The sequence below is a fragment of the Pelobates fuscus genome, chromosome 2 (genome assembly GCF_036172605.1).
Source record: "Pelobates fuscus isolate aPelFus1 chromosome 2, aPelFus1.pri, whole genome shotgun sequence".
In the NCBI taxonomy this organism is placed as follows: domain Eukaryota; kingdom Metazoa; phylum Chordata; class Amphibia; order Anura; family Pelobatidae; genus Pelobates; species Pelobates fuscus.
In genome coordinates this window covers 124198043-124213759 of record NC_086318.1, presented here as the reverse complement: position 1 = coordinate 124213759, position 15717 = coordinate 124198043, and the positions used below count along the sequence as shown (strand labels likewise).

General features: G+C 38.7%; 1 protein-coding gene across 1 annotated transcript in view; it reads left to right on the top strand.

Moving 5' to 3' along the window:
* Positions 1 to 15717, top strand: part of SLC7A14 (solute carrier family 7 member 14) — a 105530-nt gene that overhangs the window by 42748 nt on the left and 47065 nt on the right. Inside the window, exon 2 of the mRNA XM_063442660.1 lies at positions 10308 to 10753. Within this exon, the coding sequence (XP_063298730.1) occupies positions 10450 to 10753 (304 nt within the window). The 5' untranslated portion in view covers positions 10308 to 10449. The remainder of the gene's footprint in view (positions 1 to 10307; positions 10754 to 15717) is intronic.

The window sequence follows — 15717 nt, the reverse complement described above, 5'->3', positions numbered from 1 at the left end:
TCCCACGGATGCTTAAACTCCCTCACTGTGCTAACCTCTACCACTTCAGCTGGAAGACTATTCCATGCGTCCACTCTCGAAAAGTAATACTTCCTGAGATTATTTTTAAACCTTTTCCCCTCTAATTTAAGACTATGCCCTCTTGTTGTGGTAGTTTTTCTTCTTTTAAATATAGTCTCCTCCCCTACTGTGTTGATTCCCTTTATGTATTTAAATGTTTCTATCATATCCCCCATGTCTCGTCTTTCCTCCAAGCTATACAATTTAAGATCCTTTAACCTTTCCCAATAAGTTTTATCCTGCAATCCCTGCCGAATCGCTTACACATTTGCTAAACCTCTTGCATAGATATGGCACAGTATCGTATTATAAAAATAATAATAATAAAAAACAAAAATACCAAAAACAGATATCTCCCAACTGAATAGAACTTACATGTTTGATTGGCGTAAGGTTTCACTTATCTATTTAGGGATAAAGTTAACTAAATCCAACTCCCTTTTAATTAAGGAAAATCATACCCCACTATTGCACAGATTGGAGAACCAAATGAAAGGTTGGGGGGCCCTGGGGTTGTCGTGGTTGGGCTGTATGTACACAATAAAAATTATGATACTACCTTATATTTTGTATCTCTTCCGTACTGTCCCTATTGCCTTACCGAGCAAATTACTCAAAACATTCCAGCAAATCATTATTGCACATATTTGGGAAATAAAACCTCCAAGGATTGCATTTAGGCTGATATGGCTTTCATACGCTAAAGGAGGATTAAGCATTCAAAACAAAACTAAATATTATCAGGCCTCATTGTTATCTCAAAGCATGGCAGTACTCTTCCGTCCAGCCGTGCCGTAGAAAACGCATGCATTAAACCCTATACTTTAGAGGAACTTCTTTGGAAGACCTTACCAATTCCCCAAAACTACAAACACGTGCTTCCGTTGTCTAGAATAATGCTCCAATGTTGGCCCACCTGGGCACCAAAATTAATCGGGGATCTGAGAATGTTATCTCTTACCCCATTACACATTATATCTACCTTTACGCAGGACCTTAACTTAACCCTGTGGAGTGCTAGCGGCATTGATAAGCTGCACTTGCTGCACATGTGATAAATCTGGGATTAAACCTTACTCAACTTTACACACACTCAGGGCCGCCATCTGTGGGTGACAACCATAACGGTTGTCACGGGCCTGGCGGCCCTGGGGGGCCCGGCCGCCCGGGCCCCACGTGTAGTGCATGCTGATGGGGCCCATCGGGGGGCCCACTCACTTAGGGACACCCGATGGGCCCTGTATCTTCAGGGGCCCGGTCAGCGCTGCGGCTTTGCAATAGCGCGACCGGACCCCTTTAAAAAAATCCCAGCCGCAAAGTACAGTCACTTCCTCCCAGCTCCCTCCCTCCCCTTCCCTCAGCGCCGCGCGGGAGGGAAGAAAGACAACCGCCACTGGAGCCACACCGACTCCCATCAGCCACAGCCTTCCACCTGCAAAAAAAGGTAAGAAAAATTAGCTGTATTTGTGTATGTATGTCTGTGTGTATGTCAGAATGTCTGTGTGTATGTCAGAATGTCTGTGTGTATGTCAGTATGTCTGTATGTATGTCAGTATGTCTGTGTGTGTCAGTATGTCTGTGTGTATGTCAGAATGTCTGTGTGTATGTCAGTATGTCTGTGTGTATGTCAGAATGTCTGTGTGTATGTCAGTATGTCTGTGTGTATGTCAGTATGTCTGTGTGTGTCAGTATGTCTGTGTGTATGTCAGTATGTCTGTGTGTGTCAGTATGTCTGTGTGTATGTCAGAATGTCTGTGTGTATGTCAGTATGTCTGTGTGTATGTCAGAATGTCTGTGTGTATGTCAGTATGTCTGTGTGTATGTCAGTATGTCTGTGTGTGTCAGTATGTCTGTGTGTATGTCAGTATGTCTGTGTGTATGTCAGAATGTCTGTGTGTATGTCAGTATGTCTGTGTGTATGTCAGAATGTCTGTGTGTATGTCAGTATGTCTGTATGTATGTCAGTATGTCTGTGTGTATGTTAGAATGTCTGTGTGTATGTTAGAATGTCTGTGTGTATGTTAGAATGTCTGTGTGTATGTCAGTATGTCTGTGTGTATGTCAGTATGTCTGTGTGTATGTTAGAATGTCTGTGTGTATGTCAGTATGTCTGTATGTATGTCAGTATGTCTGTGTGTATGTCAGAATGTCTGTGTGTATGTCAGTAAGTCTGTGTGTATGTCAGAATGTCTGTGTGTATGTCAGTATGTCTGTATGTATGTCAGTATGTCTGTGTGTGTCAGTATGTCTGTATGTATGTCAGTATGTCTGTGTGTATGTTAGAATGTCTGTGTGTATGTTAGAATGTCTGTGTGTATGTCAGTATGTCTGTGTGTATGTCAGTATGTCTGTGTGTATGTTAGAATGTCTGTGTGTATGTCAGTATGTCTGTATGTATGTCAGTATGTCTGTGTGTATGTCAGAATGTCTGTGTGTATGTCAGTATGTCTGTGTGTATGTCAGAATGTCTGTGTGTATGTCAGAATGTCTGTGTGTATGTCAGTATGTCTGTATGTATGTCAGTATGTCTGTGTGTGTCAGTATGTCTGTATGTATGTCAGTATGTCTGTGTATGTCAGTATATATGTATGTATGTCAGAATGTCTGTATGTATGTCAGAATGTCTGTGTGTATGTCAGAATGTCTGTGTGTATGTCAGTATGTCTGTGTGTATGTCAGTATGTCTGTATGTATGTCAGAATTTCTGTGTGTATGTCAGAATGTCTGTGTGTATGTCAGTATGTCTGTGTGTATGTCAGTATGTCTGTATGTATGTCAGTATGTCTGTGTGTATGTTAGAATGTCTGTGTGTATGTCAGTATGTCTGTATGTATGTATGTATGCCAGTATGAATGAATGTATATCTGTGTGTATGTATGTAATGTCGGTGTATGTATGTGTAAGTCCTCATGCATGTGTGTCTGTATGTATGTTAGTATGTGTCTATCTGTCACTATGTATGCCTGTGTGTCTGTATATGTGTGTATGTCTCAGTATATGTGTGTCAGTATGTATGCCTATATGCGTGTATTTCTGTTTCAGTATGTGTGTCTGTTAGTATGTATTTTTGTGTGTGTGTGTGTGTCCTTTTGTATCAGTGTGTGTTTTTGTGTCTGTGTGTATTCCTGTGGGCGGGATTTGGAGGCGGACCCTGTGGGCGGGATTGGAGGCGGGCCCCAGGGGGCCAGACCCTGAGCTGAGTTAGGGGCCCCAAAATTTCTGGTGGCGGCCCTGCACACACTTTACTTTCTCCCACCTAGAGATTTTTTCACATACATGAGGATTAAGAATGTAATATTATCTAACAATGTTATAAAATCTAATATGGCATCACTTACCCCCTCCGACAAATGCTGCTTGAAACCCAACACGGCTGGTAAAACTCCTTTCCTTGTGCTATATCTCACTCAATGATCCCAATGGAGAGGGGGGAATTACCATATATGCTTCTATGGGATCTGGGGGAAATGTTTTCCTTATCATCTTGGCTGCAAGCCACACATCACACTAAAGGTTCGTCACATAGTTTATCTCACTGGGAATCATATAGCAAGTTATTTATGCGCTGGTATATGTTTCCAGGCAAAACTTTCCCACATAAATGCAAATGTCTCTGACTTATGCTAGAGAGGCCAGCGGCATAAGGGAACCCTTCTACATATCTTCTGGGATTGTCCAAAACTAAAACAGTTCTAACAATGCAGTTAAACAAACCATTCACTCTTTAATGGGAACGTCTATAACTACTCACCTAGAATGTTTCCTACTACATATGCACCAGGACTTGCACACAATACCAAGCAAAACAGCAGTTGTACATATGCTTCTGGCTACTAAAACTAGCATTGCCTGCAATTGGAAAAAAACGACACCCCCAGATAAAACAGAAGCACTAGAAAGAGTGGATATGGCATGCCAACATTAAAAAAATTGCCTACAGAATAGATGGATGGGAAGAAAAGAAAAGCACCAACAAATGTGGCGAGATTGGTTGCCGTATAGGGAAGATGCAGCACGGCATAGGACATAACTTAAAATCAATATGAGCATGTACACACACACCATCTACCCCAGTTTAACGTGCCCCTTTTATCCCCCCCCCCCCCCCCCTCCATAATTTCACCTCTCATAATGACCAGTTAGCCTACCTTGGATGTACGTCGGGAAGACATGGGTAAATATATATTATTGTGGAACACTTATATCTGAGAGCCATCTTCTCCTCTTCTCACAAATGACCATGTGAGCAATATAAGCTGTTTTCAATATGCACATTGTGAATTTAGTTGATTGTTGACAGGGGTTGATTGTCTTGTATTATTTATCAGCTATGTCACTATTACATATGCATAGGCTCTGATTGTGGCTGTACCTTGAGCTGACAGATTTGTGCAATGTATTTGTTATACTCTGTAGAGTGAACCCATGCGAACATATACTGTATACGATATATAAGTAACAAGGACGTGTTCTGTTTATGTATATTCTCTGATCCCATTTTTCTATCTGAAAAAAAATATATATAAAAAAGACATATGGAAAAAATACGTATTAACTTCACACAATTTGTTTAAATGATAGAAGTGTCACACATTGCACTTATATTTCTTCCTAGTTTTATTTGTATGTCTTTCGCTTCTGAACCCTTTTTGGTTATTGAGGGGTCCTCGTGAGCCCCTCACTCCCTGCACTCTATCTATGTTTTTGTCACATTGTGCCTGATGGCAGCTTATGCAGTCATTTAATGTGTTTCTATGTTATAAATGACAGTTTTGAATTTCATGTAAAAGAAAAAACAGGAAACCTAAAGCATTATGAATACACAACTGTACTCCTAGCGCTTTAATGGGTTGGACCGTAAGACACCACTACAAGTTACCACTTGGTAGAAGGTTCAATTCCTGATGAGAGAAGTCCTTCAGCGCCGCATCAATGCGTTTCACGTGCAAATACTCTGTGTTTTTTTCCAAGATAGGCACGTTGCCTCCAAATTCTAGTATATTTATAAAGTTGTAGAACCAGACAATTAAAGAAATATAAGGATTTAGCAGAAGTCCGTCTATTCCTTCATTAAAGCACAAGTTTATTACTTATACATGACTTATTTAAACATCCATTGTGACTAAATATATGTTTTTTACTTATCCTTATCCGAAGCCAAGACTCCATCGATTCTGCTAACCCTTCCTCCTCCTGCTTCGTCATGGAGTAGGCATAGCGATTGATGCCCTGCAGCAACCTAATGCCATGCACCAATCCAAGCTTCCCCTTAGGAAAACATTGAATCCGTGCTTTCCTATGAGGTCTATGTGATCAGTGCAGTGGAAGCATCTCTTGTGGCTGTCGGGAAGATAGAGGTGGAGTTAACCCGGCAATATAAACATTGCAGTTTGTGGCTCACATTGAAGGGTTAGAAGGGCAGGACCACTAAACACAAGCCACTTAATGGAGATTAAGTGGCCCAGGTGACTTTAGTGATCCTATAAAAGCATATGCATTTTATGTCTTAATTTATCTTGCTTGAAAGATTTGGGAACAATTTGTTTTGTATTGGAATGCTGATAAATGGCAGAATTTCTAACATTTTCTTAGTAAGATAAATGTAGTTTATAACTGATTCAGATTGTGAACTATATTGAAATGCCTGGATTGTCACCTGAATTGTATCTATTACAGAGCAGAATTTCAGGGTTTTATACATTTTGAGTGTTTAAAGCAAATTATAAAGTGTGATTAATAATTCAGAGCTTACTGATAAAGACGTTTAAATCAATAAGTGAACTCAGTGGTACATATATACTCAGTTTGTCAAATTTTTTAATAAATGTGTATTTGTCAAGTACCTGCATTCGTGACTAGGTGCAAGCTAGTTAGATACAAATCACATGCGTATTGTTATTTATATGTGTCATATTTATAGAAAATAATTTATAAAACCAATTACAAGGTGTCTGGAAAACAACACTGGTTTGAAACAAACCTTCATGTCAGGACATGTTGTTGAAAAAAGAGAAGGGGTATTAAGTAAAACTGCCTTGTTTAGTAAGGGAACACATTTATACAAAATAAACCTTTTGAATTCCCAGCTGATACTAGTCACATGATTGCGCCAATGTTTTGTATTGTTAATCATACTACAGCATGTGTTCTTTGTTCCCACCACTTAATTTGCTTCATTGTGCGAGAGAAAATAATTATAGATATTGTAAGGTCTAATTTAGCATTTTTTTTTACATTTTATTCGCTCAATTAACTCATTATGCAAAAACTCCAAGTGTCGTCTAACACAAAGGCTATTAAACTGTATTCAGTGTATAATAACAGGGAGGACAGCAATGAGGTTTCATCCTAAAACAGATTTATAAGAAACTACCATATTATATCTTTTATTCACTTTAACTAATATGTATTTGTGAGAATATAAATGTAGAACTTTAGACCTGTTAATTTTGCAAATGTCGTCATCTTGCTTCTATGTAAGTCATTGTTATAAATCGTCCTTCACACTTGGCGGTCAGAATAGAAAATGCCTGCAGAGAAGAAGAGAAATTAAACAATGTTTCTATTTCTCCTTGTTTGTAATGTGTACCTTGACTCTGCCTGGGCTAAACTAAATTGTGATGTAATTTACTAAATCGTTAAACAAAATGGAGCTTTACCTGTAAAAAGGGTTAACGCAAGTAAATGTAATTTTCAATGACTTACTCAATTATATAATTCCTATAGAAGTGCATGATATCTCTATGGATAATACATATTTTGGTATTCTGTATAAAGTAGCAGATAGAAGTCATATTTGATGCCTTCCTCCACTCATCTAATACTAGATAACCCCAATAATGTCACTTAATTGAACTTCCCTCTTACTAACTCTGATATTCCCAGAACTAATTAAAACCATGATGTTTGATCATATTTGTTAGAATTACACCATTTCAGAAAGAGACATTTTCTGCTTCATTATTCTTCAGAGAAAACTTTCTCCCATCTGTTGAAGGTCCATCATAGATCCATCACAGAGCTATTCAACAGGCAAACTGAAATGAAGGCAATAAAAACATTATGATGTACATATATTGACTGTGTTGGAATTTCGAAGAAACCCCAATGCAATCAAAAGATACTTTGTCACATGGTCATGGCCCAAGTTGACAAAACTGGACAAGTCAGAACTTCAGATTTCAACTTTTGCCAATATCCAGTGATGACTGTATGAAACTGGAATCTTCTTACACATCACAAGAGTTGGTCTTGCAAGATCCTCCATAGATCTCTGCTGTACACTCACTGTGGCACAAAAGTACAAGATTGAAACAACTCCTGGTGGATAAACTGCCAAGGAGAGCTTCAGATAAGTACCTCTATTTTCTGCTTCTCTCCCTCGCAGCTGCAATAGAAGCAGACATGTCCCCTTTGTCAGATCCTAAATAGATATACTGTAGTTATATAATTATTTATTTGAAAAAAGTATCTAATATATATATTTAACACTGGCATTTTGTGGGGATATTTATGGGATAATAATAGTAAACAGTTGAGAATTGCCCACTATTTCAATTCTCAGATCCCAAAGATCGTTATCGTGTAAGTGAAATGTATTCCATATAAATAAAAATCACAATTTGTTATAAAAATAGATACAATTTATTGGGACAAATTAAATAATAATAATAAGTAACATGCGTGACAATAATCAATGAATATTCAGTATAACATGAGTATGCAATACAAATGGCAATACACAATCCAATGGTTAACATAGCAATTGCCAAGAAGATTTATGACGGTACTTCACAGAGAAACGAAAGTGAAACTTACACACACAGAGCTTGCAGCTTAAGGCCATAAAACTTTAGCTGACAGTTAGAATAACCCTTTCAATGCTGGTTAGACCGCCTAGGTAGTTAAGATCTATTCTCATGTAATTTTAAATAAAATAACATTTAAACCAGCTCATTAGTCATTTCCTGGAACCATCCAATAAGAGTAATCTACCATGTTCTATAAGCAGAATTTTAACTTGCCTAAACAGATATTTTATCTTATTTTAGAGCAAATCAATATACCTGGATAAATACCACGATATGCTAACATGTGATAAATCACATAAATACATAATTATTCTTTTCCCATCTGCAGATTGGGATATTATAACTATAAATTCTTTAGTACCTAAGATTTCTAAATATCGAAATCTGATCGTGATTTATCCAGTCATATATCATGCTATTAGAACATTTTAATTAATTTAGATTAATTAAATGAAACCAGTATAATTACCAGTTGAGTAGATATTTTCATCAGATTAGTAGGTAGTCTCAGGAACTGCATGGATGTGTGATTGGTGTGTAGGAAATTCTGAGTGCCCTGGAGTGGATATCTGTCATGGATTTCTCTGCATTGCCCCCCGACTGCTCACCTCTTTGCTTCTTTGCTTACTTTGCATATCTTTGCATACCTCCTCTCTTCCCTTTGTCTTAACTTTTTAAAGGGAAAATTCACTAGGTGATAGACCAATAGAAAACTGGAGGTGAGGTTACCTTCCAGATAGCAATTTAAGTATTTGGTCTATAGAGGGCAGTCTCGTCCCACTAAACATTCCTATCCAGGAAAGAGTTAACTTTTCCTGGTGGCTATTTTGACGTCATTTACCTTATCTTTATGGTTGTCCATAACTTAAGTTTACTGTCAGTTCAAAGAGTTTCTTTGGGCTTTCTTCAGACTATGTGTCTGGCAAATTCTGCTATAATTTCCAATATGACAGTTCGTAAACTAAGTATGACCTCTAAATTACAATGGGACGTTATACAATATCGAAAGTAAAATTAAATTATTTAATCTTCTCTGTCATAAATGTCTGGTTTTAGAATTAATTATATTCCATTAGCATTTAGACAGTCTGTCCATCCCCCGTTCTCATTTCTTATCAACAGGTTTGTATATACTAAGCATTCCTTTAGCTCTGGTAAAGTGTTTAGTTTTACAGAAGGGATAGAAATCTTGTGTCTTTTGTTAGCTGAAAATAACAAAATGGAGTCTGCTCTGTTCCGAGTGACTCTGACAATATACATTTTAATTTCTATCATAGCACAAAATGTCTGCCGATATAAATACCCTGACGATTTTATCACGGTCAAGCCCAGAACCTCCCTATAGCTTCCCCACCCACCCCAAAAACCACTTCAGTCTCGGTGACTGGTGCAACTAAAACAAATTTAAATTGTGCCAGTCCCGCCATCTTTGTGTTCCGAAGATGGTGTTACTGTGAATTCCCTGTTTTGCCCTTCCTTGGACACTCTGGTCCCGGACGTAGTTTGACACTGGAAATAAGTGAGTAATGCCAGTGATAAAGTTGACAAAGGCCTTGGAGTTTGACTAAAGCTCCACCCCTTGTCAACTTTTGTCAACCTTCAGGTTTTACATAAAGGAAAATAGCCCCTACTTTTCCATTTATATAACTTTAAAAAGCAAAAATGGAATTTAAAAAAGAAACAAAAATATAAACAATATGGGGCAACTGGGGTGGGGTTACCAACATTAAAAAAGTGACAGATCCACTTTAAAGAGGGTTATTATTAACTATGTCAGGTCCTGACATTACGTTTCCTGTTAATTTCACCATTCTGTTTGCATGTAGAAGTGTTTGCATAAATTAGAATAGTGATGGCTAACCTTGGCACTGTGGTGGCTGTGTAACCCTTGCTCTGTGGTGGCTGTCTAACCTTGGCACTGCGGTGGCTGTCTAACCTTGGCTCTGTGGTGGCTGTCTAACCATTGCTCTGTGGTGGCTGTCTAAGCTTGGCTCTGTGGTGGCTGTCTAACCCTGGCTCTGCGGTGGCTGTCTAACCTTGGCACTGCAGCTGATGTGACTGCATTTGATCTTCTCTTAGTATAACTTTACTATGGAATATCTTTAGCTGTGTCTAAGAATGCTACTATTACACTAAGCAGAAATCTGAAATGTGCTTCACCTTACAAAACTAAGAGTTTCTGAAAATACATAGTTATTAAAAAAAAAATGCACTGATAGGCAATGTTATCTCTTGGCACTCAAAAAGTTAATTTACATACATGCTGTTTTTTTTTTTTACAATAGAACGATTTATTTTGCATCAAATTTTTGAGCTTTCCACAAAAAAAAATGAAAAAAAAAATAAATCAAGCACCGTTCTGGATCTTTTAACCTAATGTACGATGTGTAATCAACAAGCATTGGTCTGGTTACATTATATCTTGTTTCCCTACAGGCTATTAAAGATCTTGATCTACGAGGACGAAGGTGCATTCTGTCATGCGGTTCAGCAACTGTAGCATAATACTCTATTATTAGAAAGTGAATGCTTGAAGCAGCCTTAGCATTGTGTCTACTTTTCGAACATTCTTGAAACCATGAGTGGGTTCCTCTCCTATCTGGACCCAAGGAGAATTCCATGGGGAGCCACATGGCACGCAGTCAATGCACGGATTCTACGCACCAAACCCGTGGAGTCAATGCTGGAAGGGACTGGGAGTACAACTGCTCATGGAACCAAGCTAGCTCGGGTACTTACTACAGTGGACCTAGTCTCCCTCGGTGTCGGGAGCTGTGTTGGCACAGGCATGTATGTCGTGTCGGGACTGGTTGCCAAAGAAATGGCCGGACCTGGAGTCATTGTCTCCTTTATAATTGCAGCTGTGGCATCAATATTATCAGGTGGGTGTTGTCTCAGTTTTCTCTATGCTGTTTATAGAACAGATTGGCTCTTGAAGACAAAATGTTAACAGTTTAGGATTATGGACATTCTCAAAGGGTGTAAGTGAAAGATAAATATAGTTATTCTTTAGCACATCTTGTGATGTCTGTTATATGAACAAGTTGTATATAAACTGACACTTATGTTGGCTACACACAGAGCCATAGAAAAAAACTGTACATCAAACTATTAGTGAAAAATATTCAAATGTCAGGCAGTGCAATTAGAGAAAATACAAATATATCAAAAGTGAATGAAGAACAGTACATTTGGTGTAAATGAATAGTAATTAGGGGGAACTGAGTAGTAGTCGTCCGTCAGGGTCAGTAAGGAGAGCCAAACCTGAGAACAGTTAACATCACTTCTTTTTATATATTTGTTTTATAACATTATTAATAATAAAAATAATAATAATTTCTTTAATATGGAATGTTTAATGAATTGACAACAAAATGTATAATTGTTGGCATTTTTTTTAAATATGGCTATTTTGGTGTACATTATGACATTTATGAATTTTGTTAAATACACTCCGTATCCTCTAAAATCATTTTAGTTGATGTTCATAGATCTTGGACTACATGTGTAATTTTCTAGTTATGTTAAGAATAACTAATACACCAGTAGCAGAGTTTATTTATTACTGGTATTTATAAAGCGCCAACAGATTCCGTAGCGCTGTACAATTGGTGGAGAACATACAATATACACAGACAAATACAAAAGGTAGAGAGGGCCCTGCCCGTCAGCTGAAATCTTGCCATTTAAGCTCTTTTATATGAAGTTCATAGGTAGATAGCCTGTGAGCTTACAATCTAAAGGATACTGTGGGGATTTGAGACAAGAGGTGGCAGTGGAAATTTGGAAGTGGTGGCTAAATAAGGAAACAGAGAGTTTATCAACATAGAATAGACTACATATTTAATTTGAACTACAATGGGATTCATGTTGTATTTCAGTGTGTCTGAAAATTTGAAATGACCATTCTAACTTTATCGATAAATATATTTATTTTGAAGTTAGGTTAATTCCTCTCTAGTTTTAGATGTTGCCCCCCCCCTCCCTACTTGGTTAACTCAAAAAAGTTATACATATAAAGAAAAAAGAAAGATACAATTTATGTAATCCAGTGCCGTGACAGTTTCCTCATTGCAGTCCAATTGGCCGGTGGTGAAATTAACATACTTGTTGATCTCTGGTCCAATCCACTGCTTCTCTATGAGAAACCTTATGGTGGCTCTTAATTGGACAGTCACTACAGGTGTGTTTCTCAGAAAAATATTGCCAGCGAAAAGGGATGGCAACTATGCACCAAAACAGCTATAATCAGATGTCGTGTTTTGTTTAGAGTGTCCCTTTTGTAAACCGATCAGCCACGACATTAAAACCACCTGCCCAATATCATGTAGGCCCACCTAGTGCTGCCAAAACAGCTGTAATGTGTCGAGGCGTGGACTCCACAAGACCTCTGAACGTGTCCTATGGTATCTGGCACCAAGACTTTTGGAAAGAAAAACCTTTCAATCTTGCAAGTGTATGTGAGAGTGAAACTCTCAATTTAGGATAGGCAGTAATGGCTGTGATACTACTCATATGGATAAAACAGGCTCCCACTTAAAGCCAGAATTTGCAGAAACAAAGAGAGTTATTGTATCAACTGCATCCTAGTTAACCATTTATTGTGGCAATATTCCAATAACATTGGGACTAATGTATTGAAATATATTTGTTATACACAGACTGACGTTTTTTACTTTGATATTTTTTAAAGACTTATTCCACACACCATAACGACTCCTGATATTTTTTGAGATTTTATCTAATAGCTCTCTTTATATCTTGCAAGTTGCAATCTGGGACCTCCATGGATCAGATTTGTTCTTCCAGCACATCTCTCTGATGTTCAATCAGATTGAGATCTGGGGAATTTGGAGGCCAAGGCAAGTAGCTCTATACAGTGGCGTACACACAATCCACGGGGCCCCGGTGCGAAACTGATCCGTGGTCCCCCCACCCCTCCCTATTCACCGCACTCACCCCCAAAAGACACACACATAGACACCCACACATACATACAAACAGACAGACACACATATATACACACACACACAGACACATACATACAGACACACACACAGACAGGCACACACACAGACACATACATACAGACACACACACACACAGACACATACATACAAACAGACAGGCACACATACTGACACATACATACAGGCACACAGACAGACATACATACAGACAGGCACACAGACAGACACACACACAGACAGACACACATACATACAAACAGACATGCACACATACACACAGGCAGACACATACAGACAGATACACACACATACAGGCATACATATATGCAGACAGGCACACATACAGACACATACATACATACACATACAGACAGACACACACGACACACATACATACATACATACATACAGACAAGCACACACACACACACATACATACAGGCAGACACACACAAAGACATACATACAGGCAGACACACACAAAGACATACATACAGGCAGACACACACATACATACAAAGACATACATACAAACAGGCACACATACACACAGACAGACACACATACACATACAGACAGACAGACACACGCAGACAGACACATACACACATACATACAAACACACACACACACACAAAATATTTAAGTCACCCTCCTGTTTCCTACCTTTTAGGTGCAGGAGGGTGACTTTCCATGGGGTCCAGTGGTGGCTCAAGTGGATGGGAGTCAGAGTTCCAATTCTGACTCCCAGTTCTTCCACCTGCGCGGGCTCGGTGTATGCTGGCTGGAGTGACGGGGAGTCACTTCCTCCCAGCTCTGTGTGGCTCTATACACAGCAATTCAATTTTTCTATCCAGGTCAGGATTAAGGGTTTCAGCTATTTGAGCTACAGTAGCTCTTCTCTGTGATCGGACCAGACATGCTAGTGTTCATTCCCATGTACATCTATGAGCCTTTGGTGCCCATGATCCTGATGCTGGTTCACTAGTTGTCTTTCTTACACCACTTTTGGTAATAACCACTGCATACTGGGAAAACCCAACAAGATTTGCCATTTTGGAGATGCCAAAGTAATCTAGCCATCACTATTTGGCCCTTGTCAACGTCACTCAGATCATTTCAATTTCCCATTTTTCCTGCTTCCAACACATTGAATGCATTACCTGACTGTTCACTGACTGCTTATTATATCCCACCCTTTAACGGGTGCCATTGCAACAATATAATTAATGTTATTCACTTCACCTGTCTGAGGTTTTAATGTTGTGGCTGATCAGTGTAAAATATTATGGATTTGGCTATTTAGGGCTCATTTCCAATGATGCCACAAATTTTACTACCCAGCTGCTAGTCGTTAAGTTCTCTGCTGCTACTGTTAGTGTGTAGCAGCCATTTACTGACTGCAAAATGTCTCCAGTAGCGACAGGGAGTAACCTGCTGCCAGTACTAAAAGCAGCTCTGTCGTGTTTTTTTCTTTCAATTTTCCTTTACTTATGCTTTTTATATCCTTAATATCTTAAAGAGTATACTTCTATTTTTGCCACTTGCCTTTATATTTATTATCTTATTCTTCCTTGTCCAGAGATATTGGGCATGCCTAATAACAATTCTGAGACAGATGTGCTTAGCTCATTCTCCACTCCCACCCTTCATTTAATAAGCCTTCCCCATCCTCCTCGCACTTTGTCTGCCTTATTTGTTTATTGTTTTCCTCCCCTGTCCACCCTACTTCCTCCTTCCCCTCACTGGCCCAAAGCGCACGTACGTGGCCTGAGCTAGCGAAACGGTCCGATCCCAGGCTTGTCTAGGAGGAGCCTGGGATTCTGACCAACGAGCCTCTGTTGACAGCAAATGGAGGAGAGAGGTCAGTGCCGGGACCCACTTGACTTCCATAGCACAGGTGAGCTTGTCCCCCTTTTGTACACAGGAAAGGTTTCTGTGAGCTGTAGTTTAATTGTCAAATGCATTTAGTGGTTTTGGTGTTTACGCTGGCCCTTTAATTATCAATATTGATTCGCAATTAAATATATTTTTAATAAGTTATAATCAGTTGAACAGATTCTTCCATGTAAATAAAATAATTGAATTGTTCTCAAGTCTCAACGTGCTTACATGTATTACAGAGTTCATTAGCTTTAAATATGTAATTTTACCATCCTCAGTCTTCCAAATTTGCATTTTAAAATGAGCAGTTTGCAAGTGGTCCTTTAACTATAATGAAGCAAGTCAGCAGGGGTATCTCAGATTTGTCAAGTAATCACTTAATTGCATAATTACTCAATAATCCTAACCTTAATTGCATTACATTAGAATTAGCTAAATATTTATTCCATTTCAAACTGAAGAAAGTGACGCAAAACATAAACAATGTTTTCTCTATTGAAACAAAACTACATTTAAAAGGGTTTGCTTGCATAAAAGAGATATCAATTCATCTCCAGTGTACAGGGCCACCACCAGGGTTGTACAGGCCGTGATATGCCCCCAATGTGCATATATAGTCACAGGAAAAAGAAAGTACACCCTCTTTGAATTCTATGATTTTACACATCTGGACATGATAACAATTATCTGTTCCGACACAGCTAATACACTCCCTGGGTGAGAGAGAGTGCACAGAGCTCTCCTTTAATGCAGAAGTGCTACAAGGACCGTGGCCGTGCTGCACCAGGGAGGAGGATTTAATTTTACCACATGATAGGAGGCTTCATATTTTGCATTAACTTTCTTTACTAACTCCATAGCAGCAAAGAAAAAACAGGTGAAATAAAGAACCAATCAGAGTGTATATGAGTGAAAGCATAGCCAGAGCACTTCCTTTCTTTGCTGCTCCATTACAAGTCAGGTCAGAGTACTTGTTCTATGCCTCTGTTTTA